The 26,369-nt window shown below is 37.1% G+C and overlaps 2 protein-coding genes across 6 annotated transcripts in view; one reads left to right on the top strand and one right to left on the bottom strand.

The window, feature by feature from the left end:
- LOC106060225 (uncharacterized) overlaps nucleotides 1-15,009 on the top strand; it is a 65,656-nt gene extending 50,647 nt beyond the window's left edge. For all 5 annotated transcript variants that reach the window (XM_056015667.1, XM_056015671.1, XM_056015669.1 and 2 more), the window contains 3 exons: nucleotides 1,342-1,723; nucleotides 5,520-5,554; nucleotides 8,299-15,009. In XM_056015667.1, the coding sequence (XP_055871642.1) occupies nucleotides 1,342-1,723; nucleotides 5,520-5,554; nucleotides 8,299-8,500 (619 nt within the window). In that variant the 3' untranslated portion in view covers nucleotides 8,501-15,009. The remainder of the gene's footprint in view (nucleotides 1-1,341; nucleotides 1,724-5,519; nucleotides 5,555-8,298) is intronic.
- LOC106056575 (uncharacterized) lies at nucleotides 14,831-24,805 on the bottom strand. Its single transcript, XM_056015665.1, has 4 exons — nucleotides 24,681-24,805; nucleotides 20,595-20,980; nucleotides 19,487-19,613; nucleotides 14,831-19,065 (listed from the first exon to the last, which is right to left on the bottom strand). Exons 2-4 carry the CDS (start codon nucleotides 20,914-20,916, stop codon nucleotides 17,862-17,864), a joined length of 1,653 nt encoding a protein of 550 aa, XP_055871640.1. The 5' UTR covers nucleotides 20,917-20,980; nucleotides 24,681-24,805; the 3' UTR covers nucleotides 14,831-17,861.
- Nucleotides 24,806-26,369: the final 1,564 nt, after the last annotated feature.

Here is a 26,369-nt window from a genome sequence, read left to right on the forward strand (position 1 = left end):
TAAAAAACTGAATCACACATTCCGCTTTTTTTAGGAAAAAGAGAGCAAGTTTTTATCAGGTGTACTGATACGCATCTAAGTAAAAGTATAGTTCCCCTTTTCAGACCATGTGGTGTATAGGCAGATGATGTTAAGGTCATCTGTTTCTGTGGTCAACGTTCAGGGCCGTTCCTGGCAATTGCGGGGCCCTATGCTAAACGAATTGCGTGGGGCCTTGTCTGGGTAGGGATAAGCATAATGTTAACATTAAGATTTTATATTAGAAAATACATTTGTCTTTACAATAAATTTTTATTAAATGAAAGCTGACAATGCCGTTTTTTTTTTATCACGCGTAGGATTGGCACCCCCCCCAAAACAACAATTTTGTCTATTTTTTTCAGGAGATTTGTATGAGTTTTCAGGAGATTTTTAATTTCAGGGGATTTCTAGAACTTTTTGGTATATTTTGCAAATTAGGCCTAAAAGAGATTTCCACTAGCCTCCGGATAATCAGGAAGCCGCGAAAAACCTGTTATTATATATAAGTTATAATGTTTTAATTTAATAATTTACATCCAGCATTAGTGCGAGACCTATGAAAGTGCGGGGCCCACTACGACCGCATAGGTTGCAGTGGCCTAAGTCCGGCCCTGTCAACGGTTAACGAGCAGGGTGCCATGAGGCCAGCTCAACAAACAACCGCCTTTACTTTCCCCAACTAAAGTCCGGTACCCATTAGAGTTGAGTGGACTCGGGGGGCGTCCTAAAATTCCTGAAAATTCAAAATCCCAGTCTTCAACGAGATTCGAACCCAGGACCCCAGGTCCGGAAGCGAAGCGCCTAATCATTCAGCCACCGCTCCCCCGATACGCATTTGCTATGCAGATTAATTCTTGAGTCACAATACCACTAGTTGATTATTACTCTTAGTCGATTTAGTTAACAAAACGGGACATTATGACACAACATGGTTTAGTAACTATCTGGAAAGTGTGTCAAGAGGTAGATCTACCTATGCATCGTCCAATCATCGAGACCAAGTTTCCACGTCCCCGGCATGTAAGACGTGGCAACTAGCTATTCGTCTAAACTTCCCTTGAATTGTGACGTTGCAGGTCAGTGTTGAGGCCTTTTATATCGAATGGTCTCGCATCAACCCAGGCTTACCAGAGATACAGTGCCTCGGCCACTATGTCCCTTGCCCCTTACCAGAATCTTTATGTTAAAAATTCCTACATATGCTACCTTTTGTCAGAGCTATATCGCCAGCCCCCGATTTATATTGTAAATACTCTAAATACCATTACCTTTTTGTTTCATCATTTCTTCATAGATGTGTTTCAACTTTTTCATTTACAGATTTCATCAGAAATCCCAGTCGAAACTAGCCAATGACCAAAAGTTAAGACGGCCAAGCTCGGCAGAGGAAAGAGACCCATCGACCAACGAGCTGATTCAAAATCACGTGGCTGAGCGACAGAGGCCCCGCGTGCCGGACGTCACATCGTACTACGACGCCGGGTCTGTGTACGACCATCTGGACCACCTGTTTGAAGCCAACGCAGCGCTCGAGTCCGGCAAGAGAGCGTCCAAGGGCAGCCTTCAACTCCATTCTGGGGAAGGTCAATTAGTCTCACACAACGGCCTTGACATTGCTTTTGTGGAGGAGTCGGTCTCTGTTCTTCCTACAGCGGAAAGTGTAGCACGCTCTTCTGTCACGGTGAATGAGAAAGTTGGTGAAGTAAGTGGGGTGGGGGGTAGTAACAGTTATTAGTTCATACAATATATAACTACATAAAGTTATCTGAGTATTTCAAGTTCAGGTGTTTTTTAAATAGACGAATCAACATATGGTAAAAAAAAAAAAAGAGAAAGTAAAGTTCCCCTTTCAGAGCTTGCGGTCTTTAGGGCCATCTGTTTCTGTAGCCCACGGTTAGCCAGGGTGTCACGTGGACATCAGACCAACCGCCTTACACTTTTCCCTATACTATCAGGTACTCATTAGACTTGGGCGCTTTAAAGATCCTGTAATTAAAAATCCCAGTCTACACGAGGCACTGGCGGATCCAGGGGGGGGGGCGGTAGGGGCGATCGCCCCCCCCCCCCCCACTCGGCCGAAGTGGGGGGGGGGGCGGACGAATTTTAGTATAGAATTCACACAATTTGTATACAAATTTATTACTTATGTTAATAATATATACTAATTATTTATATTTCAACCTGTTTTTTTATTATTTCGCCCCCTCCTCTAGTATGTTGACCGATTTGGTGGGGTCAGGAGGGGGCAATGGAATCAATCCCGCCCCCCCCATACACTTTTGAGTGGGGGGGGGCGGTCCAATTTATTTGTAGAAATCACAGCTTGCTAACAGAATCAATTAAATATCTATATGATTAAAACTTGTTATTGATAGTTTAACCGATCTTTATATTATGTCGTTCCCTGTTTACCGTTTGGGGGTGGGAGGGGGGGGGCGAATACCTCTACTGCCCTTCCCACCTAAACCATTTGAGTGGGGGGGGCGGTCCTACTTTTATGGAGAAATCATAGTTTGTGAACAAAATTAGTTGAATTAATCTATCAATTTTATATTATGTCGCTCCCTTTCTGGTATCTTGGTCGATTCGGTGGGGTTGGGGGGAGGGCGATTGCATGTACTGCCCTTCCCACTCTAGCCCTCTGAGTGGGGGGGGGGGTTCCTATTTTTATGGAGAATCATAGTTTGTGAACAAAATTAGTTGAATATCTATATAATATAAACTACGTATTGATATGTGAACCCATTGTATATTATGTCGTACCATACCCTTATCTCAAATTTTATCATTAGTAAATTTAAATGAAAAAGGGTTGCACCAGGTGGGAAGGGTGATATATGCAATTGCATTTCCCCCATCGGACAAACCAATACTTTTTCTTTTAGTATTATAGTTTTGAAATTTCAAAATGTAAAAAATCTGCCACTAATATAATTTATATATACTATAAATTAAATTCTTATATCGAGTCGCCCTACTTTTTTTTTTATTCTTTAATGCCAAATGCAATCTTTAGCAGAAATTATTAAAGGAGCGAGGATTAATCGTTTTCATTCTACCGCCCCTCCCATTTCCTGAGTTTATATAATTTCACATGAATTTATCATAATTATTTTAAGAAAGACTTTGCATTGGAAAAGTTAGAATTCAAACGAAAATTTTCAGTATAAGAATCATGATTTAGATGAGTTCTAAACCGAAAAAAACACATTTATAGTCGCCTTTTCCCAACCTTTACTCAATCGGATATTTTTCTAGTTAAATAAATGTGGGACTATAACTCACAACTTATACTTCAATGTTATTGAATATTATTTATCGAATAATTTTTTTTCGGCGGCGATCTTCAAAGCCAAAATCTAAATATGTGGGGTATCTTATCTTTTCAAGGTACAAATCGGTTTTATTTGCAATGTATTAAGGGCCTATAAATTCATATTAGAATATCTTTCAAGTTTTTAATAGTATGAATAATGAGCTTTAGGTCAGTAGAATGCTTTTCTGCAATGAAAATACCAGAAAACGCTTTTGGCGTCGGGGCTTCACCCCGAACTTCATTGATGAATAATGAGCTGTAGATGTCAGGAAAATGCGTTTCTGCAGTGAAGAATACAAGAAAACGGTTTTGTCGTCGGGGCTTCGCCCCGAACTTCATTGATGAATAATGAGCTGTAGATGTCAGGAGAATGCGTTTCTGCAGTGAAGAATACAAGAAAATGCTTTTAGCGTCGGGGCTTCGCCCCGAACTTCATTGATTGATGAATAATAAGTTGTAGATGTCAGGAGAATGCGTTTCTGTAGTGAAGAATAGAAGACAATGCTTTTGTCGTCAGGGCTTCGCCCCGAACTTCATTAATGAATGATAAGTTGTAGATGTCAGGAGAATGCGTTTCTGTAGTGAAGAATAGAAGACAATGCTTTTGTCGTCAGGGCTTCGCCCCGAACTTCATTAATGAATGATAAGTTGTAGATGTCAGGAGAATGCGTTTCTGTAGTGAAGAATAGAAGACAATGCTTTTGTCGTCAGGGCTTCGCCCCGAACTTCATTAATGAATGATAAGTTGTAGATGTCAGGAGAATGCGTTTCTGTAGTGAAGAATAGAAGACAATGCTTTTGTCGTCAGGGCTTCGCCCCGAACTTCATTAATGAATGATGAGCTGTAGATATCAGGAGAATGCGTTTCTGCAGTTAAGAATGCAAGAAAACGCTTTTGTCGTCGGGGCTTTGCCCCAAACCCCACTAGGGAACCTTATAGCGTTGCCCCACTTTTTCGCCGAATGTTGAGAAATGCTGATTTTTTAAATTCTTATATATATATATATATATATATATATATATATATATATATATATATATATATATATATATATATATATATATATATATATATATATATATATATATATATGTGTGTGTGTGTGTGTGTATGTGTATGTGTGTTCTGTAAACACGTTTATGCATAGGGTTAGGGTTTACTGGGCGTTAGGGTTAGGGTTTGGAAAAAAATCGCCCCCCCCACTCCAAAGTTCTGGATCCGCTAGTGACACGAGGGTTCAAATAAGGGAACCTCCGGTTCGGAAGGCAAGTTCTTTGCCACTCTGCCTCCATTGATATGCGGTGGATGCAATTAATGTTAAAAACAAAGCATAATATAGTTAACAATAAATAAATTAATTTAAAAATTCATGTAAGGGAAAGCACTACAAAATCACTGTCAAATATCTCAATGCTGCAAGATTAACAAATTGTTAAAAAAAAACAATAACAAAAAAAAAAACAATAACAATACTCAGACAGACAGATGCACAGAGAAAGTTGATGTTAACTTTGTAAAAAGTCGTACTATTGTCCTGCACATTCCCTAATGGTTAAGGGTACAAATGATGGACAAAACTCTAGCTCTATCTTATGTTGGCTCGAGGAGAGTGGGGTACAGTGATAAAAACCAATAGCTTCTCTTTTCAATTGATACCGATAAGATTAATGAATGCTACACTTCTTTACTCATTGCAGTTGTGTTTCCTCCTCTCAGTTGTAAATTAAGGGAGTGGTTTAGTGGATAGATACTGGAGGTGTAGGCTTTCCATATCATTAGGTAGCATATAGATTATAAATAATTAGCTCACAATTTATTCGAATAGTCTCATTTTGTTTTGGGCTAAAATAACATCCTCTCAGGCTTTCCGCCATTACGATGTGATGGATATAACTTAGCATTGAGATCAGAGAATCTTACAAGGGAACATCTTTTAGTGTCTTCTGTAAGCCCTAAAGGGGGCTATGAATCTGGAGAAATGTGTACATTTGTTTTGTTTTATATTTTCCATCAGTATGTAACACATTGAAATGAAAAAGTACATATGTTAAGTACTAATAAATGTGTAATTCATAAAAGGTAAGGGTCTATTTGACGAAGTAAGAGGCATTTTTTGAGTGTCAGAAACTTCGTAACGCATAAACTCATTACATTAATATAATTTAATTTTTTTTTTCGCAGAATGAATTCATTCCATACAGAGAAGAGGAAACGAGGTAGAGAATAAATACATTAACAATATATATGTATCTTTATCTATCTATCTATCTATCTATCTATCTATCTATCTATCTATCTATCTATCTATCTATCCTATCTATCTATCTATCTATCTATCTATCTATCTATCTATCTATCTATCTATCTATCTATCTATCTATCTATCTATCTATCTATCTATATCTATCTATCTATCTATCTATCTATCTATCTATCTATCTATCTATCTATCTATCTATCTATCTATCTATCTATCTATCGTCATAATACTTAGAAGACTATCTGAAAGTCTCATATGTCTGTGTTTGTGTGTTATTATATTATATTATATTATTATGGTTATAGTAGTAATTCAGAGGTGGACAATTGTAGTCAGACTGAATGTCCATCTTTTTCGACCAATAAAATTATCTTCTCTTATCTTATCAATCCATAAACATGCTAAAACTATAACCAAACATACCACAAGCATACAATCATTCCAAAATCATGCCCTCAATTACATAAAAACAGGAAACATTCAATGGATACCATCCCATATTTAACTAGAAGGAAATGAGAAGGCTGACACACTCGCCAAGAGTGGGAGAACTAACACACTAATAAACTCTGCACCCTATCCAGAAGAATTGAAGAAATTTATTGTAAATAAAATAAATGAGAAATGGACGAGCTCTCATCCAAATCACAAGAAAGATGACGCTTACTATAAGCTATCCCGACAAGACCAATGTCTAATCTTTCGACTCAGGACCGAACACAACAGAATGCGATAACACATGTTCCGGAAGCTCAAAATTGGAACCAGTGAAATCTGCCAATGTGGAGTGTCACCAGAGAATGCCGACCACGTCCTCCAAAACTGCTCTCTTTACCAAGAGGCCCGTACAAGACACTGGCCCTTAAACACCCAATAGAAAGAAAACTATATGGAGAGCTCCCTGATTTGGAAACCTCTGTGCAGTTCATCTCATGTATTGGTCTAGTCATCTGAACACTCCAACATAACAATGAGAACGAAGAAGAAGGAAACATGTCATAAGACTAAGACTAAGACTAAGACTGCTTTATTGATCCTTACGGAAATTTGTTGTGATTACAAGGAATCGTTTCTCATATAAAGACAACACAACAGAAAAATACACATAAATACAACAGACAACATAAAGAGTTCATTCAGCGACTAAAAACAGGTATCTTGGTGCATTTCATGTTCCCTGATCAAGGAGTGGCGGTGATAGAGTCTGACCGAGTGAGGTACGAACGAGTTTTTGTACCGCTCCGTTCTTGTTTTGATTGACAGCAGTCGCCCACTTCGCGACGACCTAGCGTAGTTCTGATGGAGCGGGTGGCCGTTGTCTTCCAAGATTTTTTCGATTTTTCTTAGGCACGTTTGTTCAAAAAGTTCCTTTAAATGTGGTAATGTTGTGAGTGTAATTTTTGATGCTTTTTTAATGATGTTTTCTAGACGTTGCAACAGTTTAGATGAGGCGTTGCCTTGCCAACTACTTATTCCGTATGTTAGCAGATTTTGTACAGGCGCGCCGTAAAATGTCTCAAGGATCTTCTTGTTAAATTTAAAACTGTTGAGTTTGTATAGAAAAAAGAGTCGCTGGGCTGTTTTCTTTGTCAGAGTTCCAAGGTGGTCTTCACATGAAAGCTTGTTGTTGATGATAACGCCTAGATATTTATATGCCTTTACTTGTTCTATAGATGTAGTGTTTATTTGCAGTTCACGTATAGTTTGTTTTTTCTTTCTAAAATCTATTATAAGTTCTTTAGTTTTTGTTACATTCAGTTCTAGAAAGTTGTCGGTGCACCAGTTTGTAAACTCTTCTATCGAGCTTCGATACTGAGTTTCGTCTCCTGAAATAAGACCGACTATGGTAGTATCATCAGCGAATTTAATGAGTTTAACTGAGTCATAGATGCTTCTTATGTCATTAGTGTAAAGAGTGTATAGTACAGGAGAAAGTACACAACCTTGTGGAGCACAAACATAAAAAAATAACATGTCAAACATTCCAAAAACAAATATAACAATCACACAGAAAATATCATACGACTAACAAAAAGGAAACCAACATACAACGTACAAACATGAAACAAACATACAACAAACAGAAGTAGGCCTACATTAAAGGCATGAATTAAATTAAGACCTTAAAACATGAAACAAATATAAAACAATATAAAACTCTAACAATATATATGCCCATGTCTGTTTCTAGGCATTTAGCAATATTATTATGTTAAATGGCATATGGTACATCAAAACATCAAAATTGGGATGAACTATTTTTCGCATTTTTTTCTGTAATATAAAGAAATTGAAACTGTAACATGCTATTCATTACCATGACATCGTGTCTGAAATCTAGCATCGTTGTTTGTGTCATTATTTGTCCACACTTCGAATAACAGTACATTGTAGTGATTAGGTCATTATAACAAGAAATTTAATAATTTGAAAATTTTAGTAATTGAATTTTACTATTAAGCATAATCAGATACTGGATAAATCTCTCCTCCTTGGTTTTGGGATGTATGCTTGAATTTTCGAATCAGATGTTAGTCACGTCAGATGAAGTTTGTTCAAGTCCTTACCACAAGCTAGCCTGTTTGACAGTATTAAGTTCTTCTCCTTCTCTTCATAGCGCTAGTCTCCGAGTGCTGCCAAACGTGTCATTTTTAGACCTGAACCAAATTGACGTTGTCTTTATTTCATTCTCCTCCACAGAAAATCCAACGTTTGGGATGTACTCAGCACCCCAAAGCACATTTCAATCACCAAAGCAAAAAGGGCGCAGGTTGAGAGGGAGTTTACTCGCCCTGCTAAATCGTCTCCCACTGGGGCGTCTTCCAAAGGTAAAGTTGATCTACCGAAGCGACAAGTGACAGCTAAGAAGACAAGTGGACAACCCTTAACTCGAAGAAGTTAAAAGTGGACAACCTTTGATTTGATTGTATATAGGCGAACAACAGTTGACTCTTAATGTTGAAATTTAAAATAATGTAAAAATGGACAACCCTTAACTCGAAGAGGTTGAAAGTGGACAGCCCTTGATTTGATTGTATATATATGGACAACAGTTGACTCCATATTTTGAGATTTGAAATGGTGAAAAAAAAATGGACAACCTTTGAAATGTGCATAATTCTTGATTGGAAATGATGAAATCGTGGACTGATAACCTTTGACCCTAGTACATGACTCAATATGGATTGTGTAAAATATTTTTCTAGTATTTATCTTACCCATAGATAGTTTGTGATTGTAGTAAAAGTTACACATCAAACGTTATATTTCTTTAATTGCAAAGGAACTGGCAAATTATTTATATTATCAAACCTAAATTATGTATTCCCAATCCCCGGTGATTGCCACTTATATCTTGAAAGTTTTAAAACATAATTAAAAGCTTTGGGCTCATTAATCATTTCAATGAGACTGAATTTTCATGTGATCATGTTACGTCCCTTCGATGTTGACACAATCTTATTGTTTTATTACTTCCCTTCATGCCAATGAAGTTATTTCACGAGTTAATCTCTGACATTCGAGGTAGATTAAGGCCAATATGGCTGAATAAACCACTTAATGCTATCTGATAGAAGTTCTATTTTCATGACTAGAGCATATTTAAACATTGCTATGTTTGAACATTTTTATTGTTACAAATACCTGATGTTCATTGTATATGAATATGTGGTATTATTAAAATATAACTACTAATATTTAAATGTGTAATAATGGACCTCATTCACCAATCGTAAACAAACAACATTTACCCACGTGATTCTATATATCTTCTATACAAATTAAGATAATCTATAGTGGCTGTCACATGATGCATATTTTTCATTGTTTTATCAATATTATGACGTTGCTAAATGTGTTTATTTACGATTTGTGAATGAGGTCCATTCTAGAAAACCTTTTTATGTTATTGGTTCTAACATATTTTGTTTTCTTTATTGAGCGCGTGAACTACAAGAGTAAAAAAGAATATGATGGCATTAATCAGACTTTCTCTTTAATTAGCATATTTTGCATATTGCGCAGCAGTGAAAAACTTTGTGAACCTTCGCCAGAGGTGCCGGTTATCGGCTTCGCTTTATGATTAACATTTAAGACATCCCGGCAGCCTCACTGGTAACCAATGACTGCCACGCTTTCATCGCCGTGTTCATTCATTGAGTCCATAGTGTTTTCTAGTTACTGCAATATACGATCTATCCAGCTCCGTTCTCGGCCGTCCCTAGCTTGAGCTGAGCTAAACATGTTGTCCTTTTTATAATACCTCTATTCAAGTATTGGTCAGAACTTCATGGAGGAACCAGGGTGGGTGGAACCAGGGTGAAACCTGGACTGTGATTATGAGTGGATTTCTCCTGGAAATTTAACAATTGATTTATATCGCTGAGAAAAGAGAAATTTTCCATTGGTTTTTAATCTTACAAACATTATTTTTAAAAGAAAAAAACAATGGCTTTCTAAGTTGTCTTAATAAAGAAAAGTATTTTTTATGTTTTTCTTGTTAATTTTCATCTTAAAAGTTTGGGATTTTTTTTTCATGCCTCGTGTTCTCTATAGTTGTAAGGGTGATGCTCTCCAGAGCTTCGTGGTAGGCCGTAACTCACGTAGCACAGTAGACTTTAGTATAGCATTTAGCATAGTGTAGTATAGTAGGGCTGCAACGGATAGTAGGCTACTTGTTGATATTCGACCGGAGCAGGATATGGCCGGATATTCGTCCGGAGCCAGAGCGAATATCCGGTGCACTCCTAGTATCTATAATATCATTTTTTTTTAGATACAAATTATTCGAACTTATACTCCAGAAGTGCATTTAAATCTCACAGGATAAAAAGGCGCCATCCAATCGAAGCCAAAAAAAAAAAGGTTATTTATTAATTTTGTTTCAAAGGAGAATAGACCAAAACGCTTAATAAAAAGGTTAATTTAAGAATTTTTTTTTAAAGTTCTGAGATTATGTTAATGAACGATATTAAAATAAATGTGTTGCTGAAACCTTTTTGTTAAAGAATTATAATACATTAACTTGAATCTAGACGTATGCCAACTAAAATCAAGACACATGCCAACTAAAATCTAGATGTATGCCAACTAAAATCTAGATGTATGCCAACTAAAATCTAGATGTATGCCAACTAAAATCTAGATGTATGCCAACTAAAATCTAGACGTATGCCAGCTAAAATGTAGATCAAGCTTAATTATTAGATACTTGAAGAAACAATAGCAGAACTCTCATAAAGCAAGAATGAAACCATCTAAATCATACAAAAGACATTTTTTTTTACATTATATAATACCGTCCATTGTATACTTGTTAAATATTTCCACGGAAATTATTTCAGTGTCTTTCACAAATATATTCTTTTGTGATACACTGTATTTGTGGTATATATTTTTTCTTTTAGATTACCAATTAGTCATTATTATAATGACAAATTTGAATATTTATAATTTTGAATTGTAATCCTTATTTTTTTTCTACTCTTTTTATTATGGAAAGGTGAAATTCTACTGGGTTTTTGCTTTATTTTGTTATTTCAATTCCAGAGGTCTTGTAGTATACAACTTTGTATAATAATATCACAGACAATATATATGCCTATGATTCATGTTATGTATAAATTGTTACTTCATTATCTTTATATTGAAACTCTGAAACTGCTAGATAGCGCTAACCCTAACCCTTCCTTCTACACGCACAGTTCATGTATACATCATTTGATTTTTTTAAAAGTAGTACAGTTGTTTGCGTATAATAATAATAATAATAAGGCTTGCGTCTTGGAGTATTTACATTGGCTACGCAGCCCCAGCTGCGACCTGCATATTTTGCCACAACCATCGCAGACATAACCATGGTCCACCGGTGGTCGATTAAGATTTTCTTTTCACCTCTATGCCTGTTCTTGACAGTGGATTTCTTTTTTGGCCTCAAATGTGTATCCCGCGTGCTTTGTAGCTGATCTCCAGCTGTCTCGTTTCGAAGCCACCACCAGCCAGGTTCTCTCTTCCATGTGAGTTATAGCAAGTTGTCGCCGAATCGGATCTTTAAAGCGTTATCGTGGGGCACCTCCGTTACGTCGACCACCTTTCAGCTCACCATAAGAGATTGCTTTCGGCATTAATTCGTCCCACATACGGGATACTTGCCCTTCCCAGTGTAGCTGTCGGACTATAGGAGGTCCCTCTAGACTTTAAATTAAAGGTGTAAGTGTACATTAAAGGTGCCCCTTTCGTTGCGCTCTAAGGATCTTAATTGGAGAAGAACCCAGGGGCGTGTTGAAAATGTTGAATTTCAAAATCCCAGTTTTTATCGAGATTAATAAATAGTCGAAGGGAAGATACATTCCTTTAGAGAGGACATGCGCAGTTGTTAGAGTTTTATTGCCATGAGACTAAGTGTCAACTTGGGGAAATTCATCTTAGTTCATGTTGCCAACTCTTCAGTCTCAAAGTTATTCTCTTTATATTATTATAATTACCATTTTTGAACTTAACTTTTTTTATTTTTTTATTTTATTTCTTTATGAAATGAAAATAATGGGAAATAACTCGTGTATATCTTAACTGGAGGCGAGGTGGCTGAGTGTTAAAGCGCTTAGCTTCCGAACCCTAGGTCCTAGGTTCGAACTATCAATGAAGACTTTGGATTTTGAATTTTAAGATCTTTAGGGCGGCTGTGCTGGCCACATGATACCTTCATTAATCATGGGAAGCAGGTAACATTTAAAAGAGGAAATTTTAAAAATATGCTAATTAATACCACCGTAAGATAAAACAATAACTTTTTCAATACATAATATAACATGGGAAATGGTTTTAGGAATGTACACAGCTAGGTCAGGGGTCGGCAACCTTTAGAGTCGAAAGAGCCAAAAATTACAATTTACAAAATTTTTAAATTTTAAAGAGCCACAGCGTTTTTTTTCTTGCCAACAATACGTAGTACTCACATTACTAATTTTTTAATGAAAATTTTTTTTTTTTTTTCAAAAGACAAAATATATATGTATTCATATATAACTAGTGCTTTCACAGCAAAAGTAGATAAGATATATATATATGGCATTATTAGATCATTGTTTTGTTTATGTTGGTAGCAAATAGAGCAGTTAAACATGCATTAGTAACACTAACTTGTACTTCAATAACAAGCAATTAAGCAAACAAATTCAATGAATGGCTTTGGTTTTAGAAATTTTGTATACATTTGGCTCATAACTTGTTGTTTTTAGTTTCAAACACGACTCTAAATTTTCATTTGTTTGTTGGCTTCTTACTTTTAATAATATCATGCAAGAGAACGCTTGCTCGGACGAATATGTAGCTCCGAATATAGCACTCGAACTTCTTCACCTCAATGTTGCAAACTGGAAGATTATTCCTTGCGCCGAATCAACTCGCGGCATTTTTCTTGTTGCGTTACTTACATGCATTTCTGGACTTTCAACTCTTCCAACTTGCTTTTCAACTCTTTAAATTTTCAACCTCACAAAGTTTTACTTTCAATCAATGGCATTTCTAGAAATCCATTATCAATTTCAAATGGATCAATGTGGATTTCGATACTATATGTGTTGATTTACTAGTAATGCTAGAATGATTTTGTTAGTTTGTAATTCTTCATAACTGTCATAGAAAACTGTCAACAAATTCATATTTGAACTATTTATTTTTTGTAACTGTGCTGAAGTAATTCGTGTCAACAGTTGCACCGATATTATCGCGATAGTTCTTTAGACATTTAATAAAAAAGTAACTTACCGCTCTTCTGCAATAATATTTTTTTTTTTCAAAAGAAGCCTAATCTTCTACCCAAACATCGGCTGGGTTTCCATTTCTTTGTGGTTTAACATTCAGCTCATTTAATTTCGGTGTTATGTAAAGTTAAAAGTTTTGCAACCTTTTGTCGTTCTCTAATTCAGGGTGATAAATGTCTTTTTTCATTTAGGAATGTATTTAATTCACTCAAGCACAAACCAAAACGTTTCAACACCTTACCTTTGGAAAGCCATCACACACTTTATTTGTGAAGGAGATCGGAATACGGAGTTTCCATTTCGCTTAAGAATTCTTTAAACTGACGATGGTTAAGTGCTTTTGACAAGATGCTATTAACAATCTTGATTACCGAACTTATGACCTTAACTATTTCGGTCTGAATCGTTTGGTCAAAAAGCTCTTCTTGGTGAAACGTAAGAATTTTGCAATTTATTTTGCTTCGAAGAATTGTAGTTGCTCCTTTATTTTTTCCTGTCTGGCTCAATCAGTTGTTTTTTAAACGATTTTAATGTCTTCAAGGTATTTTTCCTCGGCATACGCTCTATCATCCCCTCTAGTTTGTCTCCAGAGCGGTAGCAATCCAAGTTCTTCTTTTGGAACTTGGGAAGACATACATGACAAAAAAGTCAACTTATCCGTGTCTTTTATGTTGCCAATTCAACTATAGCAAGTGACAAGACAGAAGAATATTGAATATCTTCCACCTGCAAATATGTTACATTTAAAGACATTTGAGCTATTTTATCTTATACTGTTTTAGCTTTGATTTTTTTTTCAATTTTTTTTTTCGAAATCATGAAAATGTTTTCCAGATGCACCTATAAAGCAATCTTTGACATACCATATGTAAATGGTTTGCCTTTTTGTGCAATTTCTAGTGGTACGTACTGGTACCCAACCCAGATCAGCATTACTTATAGATTGTTTCTAACTTTGAGAAGATAATTCGCTTCTAACTCATTTACCTGAAACAATAAACTATACGTCACAGCCAAAAGCGAATTAAAGCGTACATAGAAGCATCGGACGACGGCGTCATTCAAGAGCTTCCGACGGAATGATTACAGTGACGACGCGTGTAATGGGGGTGGGGGTGTGGTGAAAAGCGAGTACAAGTGGCTGAAGATAGAATCAGTGCCTAATCCTCGTTAAACGATTCAGAACTTTTTGAAAAAAAAAATTTCGATAAAATAAATAATATTTACGTATGGAACGAAAGAGCCGCAGCTTCACATCCAAAGAGCCGCATGTGGCTCTCGAGCCGCAGGTTGCCGACCCCGGAGCTAGGTTACTGCATTATAAGTTATATTATAAGTTGTGGGACTAAAAATGACCCAAACAGAATTTAAAAGATTTTCTTTTTTTAAATGTTCATTCACTAACGATGTCAAATTGTGTTTAGTTTAGTATGATAATAATCATTATATATGGACAATAAACACAAAAATAATCTTGTTAAAAATTGTATTCTGTTGGTTAATGTGAAAAAAAAAATGCCAGACAAACAAAATGCTAAATAGTTTTAGATTGAAATGATAACGATTGTTAATTGACTTTTAGTTCATCATCAGAGGCGTATATAGATTTGTTGTACCAGAATGAAGTTTATCTTTTTTGTTTTTTTAAATATGTTTACAGTAATCATAAATACATTTGTTAAAAAATGTTAAAGATATATATTTCAGTGTAGACCAGTAAAGACATTGAATCAAACAGTTTACAGCAGTGATGCCCAAAGTACGGCCCACCGAAATGTCGGTACAATGTGTAGAAAATCCCCCCAATTTCCAAAAAAAATTGTACAAATGTATCTTTACTTACGTTAGGGGCTTAGGGCCCTCGATTTTTCTCCTGGTGATAAGTTCCATCACATTTAACATTTGTGCGTTTATGAAATAGGTATCTGAGTGTAGAATGTACGTTTTCTACCAGGAAAAGTGACACGGTTCTTTTCTTTTTTGTGGAACATGATAATAAGCCAACATATTTTTTTTATAGAGAAGGTGTGGCTATTTAAAATAAAACAACAACATATAAACGACATTATGAAACAAATATGACGGCATTCTTGGCTTGAGCCGCGAATAAAAGATTGTTAAACTAAGCCTAGAAATTGGAGGATTGATGGGAATATTTACCAAAAAGAGAGACAGGAAAATGACTCGGTTGTAAAGCTAGCTACAATGTTGCTCTAAGTAGAGGAATGAAGCCCAATCTTGCTGATATTTTAAGTAGAGAAATAAAGCCATCTTCTGACGCGGGGAAAAAAAGATACATTTCAAATATCCCATTAATTAATGAAGCACAGGATCTACGGGTTTCAAGTTAATATCGTTTTTTTAGGCCGACTTTTTTTTTTCATGTGGCCCGCGACACGATTGTCGGAAATAAAAATGGCCCGCGGGTCGAATTAGATTGGGCATCACTGGTTTACAGCAACAATGTTGGTACCTTACATAAAGAAATATGTATGTATGAGGTCATTTATAGTACCGCATATTGCTAGGAGTGGTTCTATCAACCCCTCTATATGGATATGAGACATGGGTATTACACAGAAAGCAACTAAGAACGCTTTCACCAATTATGCTTGCGCTCCATCATGGACATACGGTGGCAAGACCGCACTACAAACAGCGATGTCCTTGAGAACGCCGGTATGGAAAGTATAGAGGGACCTCTTATGATCTGACAGTTGCGCTTTTGGGCAGAGCACGTATCCCGCATGGGGGTCGAACATATGCCATATGCCAAAAGCAATCCATTTTGGTGTGCTGAAAGGTGGCCGACAAAACAGAGGTGCCCCACTGAAACGATTTAAAAACCATCCAACTTACTTGAACTGACATAGAAGAGAGAACCTGGTTGCAGGGGACTTCAGAACGAGACAGCTGGAAGTCACTTACAAGTGCCGCGGGATAAACATTTGAGGCCAAAAGAAAATCCGCTGCCGAGGACAGGCGCAGACGGCGAAAAGAGAATCTGAATCGACCAATGGCGGACAATAGTTATACATGCGATGCATGTGGCAAAATTTGTAGGTCGCAGATGGGGCTGCGTAGTCACTTGAAATACTCGATTCCTCATTAATCTTCAGACTCGAAGACAAGCCTTTTTATTAGAATACCATAACATGAGAAGTGACTTATGCGGAAATTTTTCCGCACACAAATACTTTTTTGGTTCGGTCATCTTGACTTTTTAGTTTTACGAAACGGAAACTGTTTGAAATAAAGGACACAATAAATGTGGGTCAACTGTCGGTTTATTTTTTTATTTTTTTTTTGCTGTTTTTACTTTATCTTTAAAGACAACAAAATCTGCTCTCTTTTTTTTCATTAAAACTTAGTTTTTGAATCAAGCTGACAATAGCGCCTAAAGTCTAATAACGAAGTCGTATTTGTCATAATCTGGTTGTGAAAGACCCGCTATTTTCTTCTTTTGAAAAGTTTAACTATAAACTCTTGATAGATAATAAACAATTGTGTGTTACATTCAACATCAACAAATCGTAGTATTAACATTTACAAACGCGTAAGCGAAAAAAGATTGAATCATTGCACTTACGAAATTAAAAAAAAAAAGGGAAATAAAAATCCTAGCATTTAATATCTGTAGGGAAGTACTCAAAACAATCTAGCCCTCGACACTCAAATCAGACTGATGCGCTCCCTGGTCACGGTCACATTTTATATGCTTGCAAGTCTTGGACGCTGACAGCAGATCTCGAGAAGAGGATCCTAGCAATGGAACTAAGATGCTACAGAAAGATCCTAGCAATGGAACTAAGATGCTACAGAAAGATCCTAGCAATGGAACTAAGATGCTACAGAAAGATCCTAGCAATGGAACTAAGATGCTACAGAAAGATCCTAGCAATGGAACTAAGATGCTACAGAAAGATCCTAGGTGTCACGTGCAAAGACCACATCACAAATGAAGAGACGAGAGACAGGATTAATACAGCAAATGGACCCCACGATGGCCTGCTAACCGTCAAAAAAACGTAAACTCAGACTCTATGGCCCTCAGTTCTCGCAAAGACCTTCCTTCCTTCAGGAAATATTACCAGGAAGAAGAAGAAGAGACAGACAGAGAAAGCGATGGGAAGACAACATCAAAGAATAGACAGGCCTGTCAGTGAATGAAATTCTATTAAAGGTAAATGACAGAGAGGAACAGAGAAAGACGGTTGACTGGCCAACAGACTAAGAGATAGATGACAGGTTAAGGGAAAGGTGAGTATTTCGTGTTACTAGCTTGCCAGTTGTACCACGGTTACATCCATTACACGTGAAGATCCCCTGTTTTTGATACACAGTGAAGACCTCACAAGGATCCTATTTATCTCTTAACTCATAATTCTCCAAACTCTGTCATAACAGGGTCTCAAATTGTCTGTAAGACCGAACAGAATTAGTTGTTGACATCTTGTATCTACCAATTTAACCTTTAAATAATATACATAAGTTTTTAATCTATGATTTCTTGAAGAGTTTTATTGTCTCCTGTCTGAATCGCAGGTCACACAGGCTATAAATAACAGCATTGGACGCGCTATTCACAAGGTAGGATCGATAGAAGAGGTGAAACAAGGCCAAGCCTGTTCCTTCCAACTCCTGGTACATCTCAGGGGCGATGTTCTTAAAAGCCTGCAGGCAGGTAAATGGCAGATAGCTGAGGATGAACACCACGCTGATGATCAGGAGCATGCACGAGGTGCGCCCGAAATTTCGTTGACGCTTTCTCCGAACCGAGCGGGAGGAGAATCTTTCCGAGGCTCGGCCATGAACGCGTTTAGGCTTGACCAAGAATCTCCTGTTACTTAAACTTATGCGTTGAATTTGGAAGCTGACATCCAAGTTATTTAGGGCGTGGATATCTGACATTGAGTTTTCGCGGGAAACGCTTGTGTTTAACTTCTGGCTTGGTTTGAGGGACACTAAGGTCGAGTTGGCAGAGGAGGTTTCTCGTCTGAAGTGACACCTTGAGGTTTCAAGTGTGTTTTCCTTACGATAAGTGGTTTCAGAATAGCGTCTCCGGATGTTAATAAGTAAATTTGTGAATACATCACTAGCCTTGCGGGTTTTCTCAGCGCTTCGGTTGTGAGCCTCGGTTTCGATGCCTTGCGTGGAGTCGCTAGCAAGGTCGATGTGTAAAGTGGCGCAGGAAGTGCTCTGATCGACTGTTTCCGGTGTGTAAAGGTTACTGGTGTCTTCTCTCTGACACAGTTCGCGGTTCAGCGCCTGGAGTGACCTTGAAAGCCGCTTGTTTCTACGGCGATTGGAGGAAGACACTGAGCAAGAACCTTCAGCTGACAGCTTTCTCAGAAGATTGGAATCGCTGGCACTTCTGCTCATGTTTCTAGTCATGGATGTCCGGTGCCTCCACGCCTTGGACCAGATCATACCGTACAGCACAACTATCATGCCGCTGCCTAGTGCGTAGACCGCCACGAAGAAGATCGAGTTGACTATGGGCCATATAGTGCCAGCATAGGCGTCATCCACGTCGCAAGAGTACCCCATCACGCCAGAGACAGAGGTGTTTCTGGTGCGTCTGCCGTGAAGGAGAGCGAATGGAAAAGAGGAGGTAAGGGAGACAAACACAATAAAGGTTGTGCCGATGTAAACCTGAGTTATCGTTACTTGTTTTCTTAGAGGCTGACATATTCTTTTATACCTGGAACAAAACAAAAGTAAAAAATTAATAATAAATTCATCAATATCTGAATATACTGGTTGAACAATGAGACAGAATTACAGTTTACAGAATGACAAATTAAAATGTCCTATTAGCTTATGCATATCATAGTCTATTCAAGAACTGTTGATCAAAGCCCTTTACAAACTTTTAAAAATAGGAGCAAGAAATTTCAAGATTCCACAATACTTGTATGCATTAGATTTCACAAAGGAATAAGATATTCTCCAAAGGCGTAAAATTCTAGAGTATTGCTAATGAAGACCCAACATGATTGTTTTTTACATAGCCAAAATAGCGTTGTCTGCCTTGCAGTCGAAATAAAGTATGGTGTTACGTTTTGGTCATTTCCACACACACACACACACACAACTACAGATCACGTGACACAAAGTTTTACCTCGTGACACCGATGGCTACCAGTGTGATTGCAGACGCCAATGTAGTTGTGACATTAAATAATTTCCGAGCCTTACAGAGGGCGGCAAACTCAAAGTCCCACTGGTGGAACATATCGTATATCTCCCCTGCAACATAATATAGTTTAGCAGACGACGTATCATCTACCATAAATAAGTCATACATTTAACAAGCGGTATATAAATAATACGTTTAGCAAACAATGTATACATTTAACAGATAACAATATACACCAATATACGGGATACGCTACATAAATGTTAAGTTTAGCAGACGATAGACCGTTTGGAGTACTATAAACTAAACCATACGTTTAGCAGACGATATATAGGCTAAAAAAAATGTTTAGCAGACGATATGCAGGCTTAATCATACGTTTAGCAGACAACATATAAAATCAAATGGATAACTGCAACTATATACATTGGGTGTATAATATGAGTATATATTTCAATAATAATTCCAACAGACAAAAGGAAAATACAAATACACTCTCAAAAGAAAGATACATGAGCCTATATTAAGAAAGATTAATAGATACTTTACTATTATAAAGAAATAATAACATGTACGTACAATGTTTAATTTTTATACATACATACATAAATACAACAAAGTGATGTATTTCAAAATTCCATTAAAACGAACAATTATATAGAAAAAGTTTTCTGATGCCTTATTACCTCCCTTCCCCCACCCCTTTGATAATGCCCGTAGCCTACCATGATAATGCCCGTAGCCTATCATGATAATGCCCTTAACCTATCATGATAATGCCCAATAGCCAATCATGATAAGCCCTAGCCTACCATGATAAAGCCCCTAGCCAATCATGATAATGCCCCTAGCCTATCCTGATAAGGGCCCTAGCCTATCATAATAATGCCCTTAGCCTACCATGATAATGCCCCTAGCCTACCATGATAATGCCCCTAGCCAACCATGATCATACCTACAAGTTGATGATATTTATAGAAAGTTTGATGACGTCTGCAATTTTTCTTTTAATCCACAAGCGAATATGCACTACCCCAGGGGTTAAGCTCTGTGGCTATTCCTCTTACCAAGGAGGCAAAAACTCTACTCACCAGGTATGACTACTGTGTTTGTGAGAAAATCATACACAGCTATCTCCATGATAAGTACGCCCATGGCGGTCCGGGAAAACTTTCTCCAGTACACAAAGAGCACTAGGGAATTCCCGATTATCCCAACAACAGAGAGCAATGCCAGGCAGACCATGGCCGGAATGAAGGTCAGCGTAGACTGGTTCTGGAGCAACGTCAGGATGGTCAAGTTTTCACTCATATTATTGGAGACGTTGACCAAAGCCTGCATAGAGCTCAATACAGAGTGATGCTGAAACTGTAGCACGGTCGAATGGTCAGACATATTGTAGGAGGAGTTCATGTTTTTCTGCTGGACTCTTATAGTCTCAGTCAGCCTGTTTTACTTTTGTTTAATTAATTGTATTCTGAAAAGAAAAAGAGTACTACTTTATCTTTTCTATTGCGATTTTCACCACAAACGTAACACAATGTCAAGGACGCTAAACTAAATTTCCATGTTGCCAACTAAATGAAACAACAAATTAAGGTTCAAACGAAGAGCTTAGAAAGTTCGACTCAGCAGTGCTGTAAGTAAAAAAAAAATAAATAATGATCATATAATTTAAAGACAACATAGTTTATCAGCCCTTCCGTTGTTATGTGAACCAGACACATTAAAAAGCTAGTTATTTATTGTTCTTCAAACATATCTGAAATTCTCTAGTAGTTCGCCATGTTAATAATAATTGATCTGAAAGTTGTGTAGTGTAGAAACTAATTAAGCTTTTTATGTAATAAAGTTCCCATTTCTGACCATGCTACCTATGGGGCAGATAATGTGAAGGTCATTTTTTTCTGTGGCCCACGGCTAACGAGAATGGCATGTGGCTAGCACAACGGCCAAACGCCTTTGTTTTCCCCCAACTAATCTCAGGTACCCCTGGGTAGAGCTGGGTGGACTCAAAGACGCCCTAAGGATCCCTAAATTTTAAATCCCAGATTTCTCCAGGAGTCGAACCCGCAACCCCTCGGTTCGGAAGCCAGCACTTTACCACTCAGTCACCTAACCTTTTATAGTTGAAAAATAAAACGTTTATACATAGAAGCTTTAACGATTACACTATTATGTCTAAACTATTCTATGTCAATCTTTTCATCTCTCTTACACTATCTGTTTTCACTAACCCCATTCTAAAAACACGCTAAAAATACTTTAAAAAAAAAAGGTCATCTATGGGAAGAATAGGCCCATAATACACTGGCTAGACCCATAATACACTGGTTAGACCCATAATACATCGATTAGGCCAATGATAGATAGACTATGCCTATCATGGGCGTAGCCAGGAGGGGGGGTTGGGTTCAAACCCCCCCCCCGAAATGAAATCCCCCGAGGGGGGGGGGAGACGGACTTTAGTGACTGATTTTTTGCTTTGATTTTCTTTATTTTAGGTAAGATTTTAATACTAAACCATCACTTGCCCCAGCGCAGCCAAAGGGGTTTTGAGTTTAAAACCTCTACCTTTGCGGGGGGGGGGGGAACGGACTTAAGTGACATGTTTTTTTGCTTTGATTTTGTTAATTTTAGGTGAGATTTTAATACTAAACCATCACTTGCCCCTGCACAGCTAATGGGGTTTTGAGTTTAAAACCACTACCAGGGGGTTTAGAGTTTAAAACCCCTACCAGGGGGTTTTGAGATTAAAACCCCTAACTGGGGGTTTTGAGTTTAAAACCCCCTACCAGTGGTTTTAAGTTTGAAACCCCCCTACCAGGGGTTTTTGCAGTTAAATCCCCCTCTTCTATAAAACAAAACACACAAAAAATGCAAACGATAATCCCCTAATTCCAAGTGCATAGTTAAGGAAGATTTTACGAAAATTTACGATAGACCCCCTCTTCAATATGAAAAAAAAAAGCAAATTATGCACTCAAAATGTTATGAGCGTAGCTAAATAGGTTTTGACTCAGTTTTAAGTTTAAACTCCCCTCCAGTGGAGTTTGAAGCTAAAAAATACATCTTCAATAAAAAAAAAAAAACAAATTACACCTCTAAAATCTAAGAGCGTAGCCATATGGGTTTTGAGTTTAAACCCCCCGCCAGCGGGGTTTAAAGTTAAAAAATACATCATCATGTAAAAAAAAAAAAGCAAATTACGCACTCAAAATGCTATGAGCGTTGCCGAAAGGGGTTTTGAGTTCATATCCCCCTTCACAAGGGTTTGATGCTAAAAAATACCTCTTCAATATAAAAAAAAGCAAATTACACACTAAAATTATTTGAGCGTAGCCAAGCGAATTGGGGGTTTTGAGTTTAAACTCCTTTCCTCCAGATGGTTTTGAGTTTAAAATCCCTCTACATAGCGTTTTGAGGTGGAAAACCTCTTCAATATTACTCTAAAGCAAACTACAGTTACCAAATTCTATGATCGTAGCTAAATTGGGGTTTTGAATTTAAAAAACAACAACAAAGTCCTGAGATTTTTAATTTAAATCCTCTAACAGATGATTTTGAAGATAGAATTTCACTTTTCGATATAAAATCTAAAGCAAACTACAGTCATCCAATTCCAAGAGCGTATCCAAGAGAGGTTACATTTCTACCAGTGGCGGGGCTCCATTAATAAAATGCAGTGAATAGTCATCAGCCGAAATTGAAAAACACTAAATGTGGCTCAACAAAGATGGCTAAGACAGATTTAAGGAGTTAGTTATTGAGATCGGGTCTAAATCAAGGAAATCTTATGCCGAACTGGGAGTCAACCCCTTAGTAAAATTGTGACAGAGCGTCGCATGAGGTTTGCGGGACATGTTCTCCGACAAAATAAATTACGCATAATAAGAGTTGCGATGACATCCTAGTACAACTTGGCGCCACACATTCATGGAGGTCCTCGGAGCAGGTGGGAAGAGGCTTCAGAAATTACCAGTGACAGATTTTTGTGGAAACAGCTTGACGGCAAATGCGCCGAACGGCGCGGCAGGGTCTTAGTCAGTAAAAATAGCACATAAATTTTTGAAATAAGACTTTTTAATAGCAGGAAAATGCACTGTAGATACCTCAGAATATGCATTTTGTTGACATTCTATGCCAGAAATAGTGCTTGGCGGCAGAGCTCCCCCAGAGCCCCTTGCTGGCAATGGCGGGGAGTCAACAATTTTTTCACTAACTCCAGGAAGAACCTATTCTAGGGTACAATAAACGTGTTCCTAAAGAATGAAGGGTCAGAATGTAATAAAGATTATGAACACACACACACATACATATATACAAATATTTTTTTTCGCGAGGGGGGGGGGAGAAAAAAATCCCCCCCCTAAACCCCCCCCCCCCGAAAAAAAAATCCTGGCTACGCCCATGATGCCTATAATACAATGACTAGGCCCATAATACATAGACTAGGCTTATAATACATTGACCAAGCCCATAATACATAGGCCTATAATACATTGAATAGTTCTATAATAGGATATACCTAAAGAGTGGTCCATATGCTGGGACAAAAATGCACACATGCTCCTTCTTCCCCAGTGATATTAGAGCATGGAAAACCAGTGACTTAGCAGAATTTAGGTTATTGGTTAATATGCATGAGTAGATTTGACAATGAACACGCGTAGGACGTAATCATCTTCTTTGTTGAAGTAACGTCTGTATTTAATAAGATAAGAAGACTAGACCTATAGAACACTTATTAGACATATAATACATGAACTAGACCTTAAATAAGGTCTGACTAGGATTCATGTTCCAAGAGTATACTAGATTAACTAGGCCTATAATAGGATATGCCTAAAATAAATAGATAATGATTGTAGTACATTGACTAGGCCTATAATAGGATATGCCTAAAATAAATAGATAATGATTGTAGTACATTAACTAGGCCTATAATAGGATATGCCTAAAATAAATAGATAATGATTGTAGTACATTGACTAGGCCTATAATAGGATATGCCTAAAATAAATTGATAGTGATTGTAGTACATTGACTAGGACTTTAGTACATTGACAAGTTCTATATATGGTTTTAGTTTTCTACAGTCTACATAATATTTAAATTAGCATTTTACAGATATGTAAAATGAAGTTAACAAAGCCAATAATAGCCAGTAAACTTACGGTAGTCCAGATTTCCTGTCACACAAGTAGAAGTGTATGTTCATTGTACTCTATATTATCGAATTAAAATTGGTGATTAATTATTTTTTCAAGAAACTGAATTGTTTTACAAATCAAAACTTAAAAAAAAAAAGGTGGAATTTGGGAGATGGAAACTAAGTTTTGAAACGTTTCGTCTCAGTGGTTCTCAAAGTAGAAGTATTAAAGCGTCATAACTTTTGCACGGGGCGTATTTTATTAGTTATAATTTTATATAGATCCTCTTCTGAAACACGGTTCAATTGTTTTGTTCAGCGCTAGATCATGCTTTTTTTTCTATTATTTAGACCAGTTGGGAAAATTGGGGGAGGGGTGAAGAAAGAAAGGGTTATACGGGTGAATGTTACCGTAATTGGTTTTTAAAAGCATTTACAAAAAAAAAATGGAGGGGGAAACGACCTGAATTTGAACTCGTGGCTCACGTCTCCTTGGGCCGACGTACTAACCTTTCTGCTAGAGAGGTACTTATATCAAGAGAAGATTGTATATGTATATATTTATGTTTTAGTGCGGCGACCTATAAATGAGACTAGCTCAGCTTATACCACCACTTAAGTCAAGTAAAGCTTCTTGCCATTGTTCGAGAAATCAAACAAAATAATTAATTGCCAATAGTTAATGAATAAATTGGTAATATTTATTTTTATTGATTCTTGTGTTGTCAGGTAAAAGAAATAATTGGCCGAAATTTCAACTTGATCCGAGATAGGGTGTGGAAGAAATAATGTGTACAAACTTTGTACCAGACAGACAGAGTGAGTTGATATAAATTTGGTAAAAAGTGGGTCGTGGCTCTCTGGAGCCTAGACATAGAGGACAGTCAGAAATAGGGACTGGGGACTGGTAGAAGAGTTAAGGGAACCTCTGTTTAGCAAAAATTGATATTCTATATTCAATATCTTTCAGTTAGAATCATTAGTACACAAGTGTTTCCAGATTGACTACGTCTGACTCATATGTCAAGTAAAGAGTCGACACATTAATTTTTTAGCTAATTGTCACACGCGACTTTTTTTTTTATATTTACATGGTTGTGCCATCTTCAACTACTTGTACTAAGTATAAAAACAAAAGTGTTTTTTTTTTACAAAGTTGAAGTGTTTAAAAGTCTTTTTTTAAATTTCCAATCAGCACTAAAATCAGACTGGTCATGGCCTATTCCTATATGCTTGCAAATTATTGACACTGACTGCAGAATTATAGAGCAGGGTCCTAGTAATAAAGGAATTAAGATGCTACAGAAAGACCATAATATCACATGCAAAAACCTTATCGAAAACAAAGAGATTAGATACAGGATTAATTCAGGAAACGGACACATTCCCACATTGTTCACACATCCACACATTGCTCACACATTGTTCACACATCCCCACATTGTTCACAAATCAATACATTATACACAAATCCCAACATTGTTCACCCATCCCCACATCGTTCACACTTCCACTCTTTGTTCTCCCATCCCCACATTGTTCACCCATCCCCACATTGTTCTCCCATCCCCACATTGTTCACACATCCCCACATTGTTTACACATCCACACATTGTTTTCACATCCCCACATTGTTTACACATCCACACATTGTTTACACATCCACACATTGTTCACACATCCACACATTGTTCACACACATCTATTATCCACC

The sequence above is a fragment of the Biomphalaria glabrata genome, chromosome 17, assembly GCF_947242115.1.
Source record: "Biomphalaria glabrata chromosome 17, xgBioGlab47.1, whole genome shotgun sequence".
NCBI lineage: Eukaryota > Metazoa > Mollusca > Gastropoda > Planorbidae > Biomphalaria > Biomphalaria glabrata.

Excerpts from the sequence above, each read along its gene's own strand:
- LOC106056575 (XM_056015665.1), bottom strand. The coding sequence starts at position 20,916 with ATGAACTCCTCCTACAATATGTCTGACCATTCGACCGTGCTACAGTTT. Across the intron at positions 19,614-20,594 it reads AAACACAGTAGTCATACCTG|GGGAGATATACGATATGTTC; the intron begins GTGAGTAGAGTT and ends ATTATGTTGCAG. Across the intron at positions 19,066-19,486 it reads GTAGCCATCGGTGTCACGAG|GTATAAAAGAATATGTCAGC; the intron begins GTAAAACTTTGT and ends GTTTTGTTCCAG.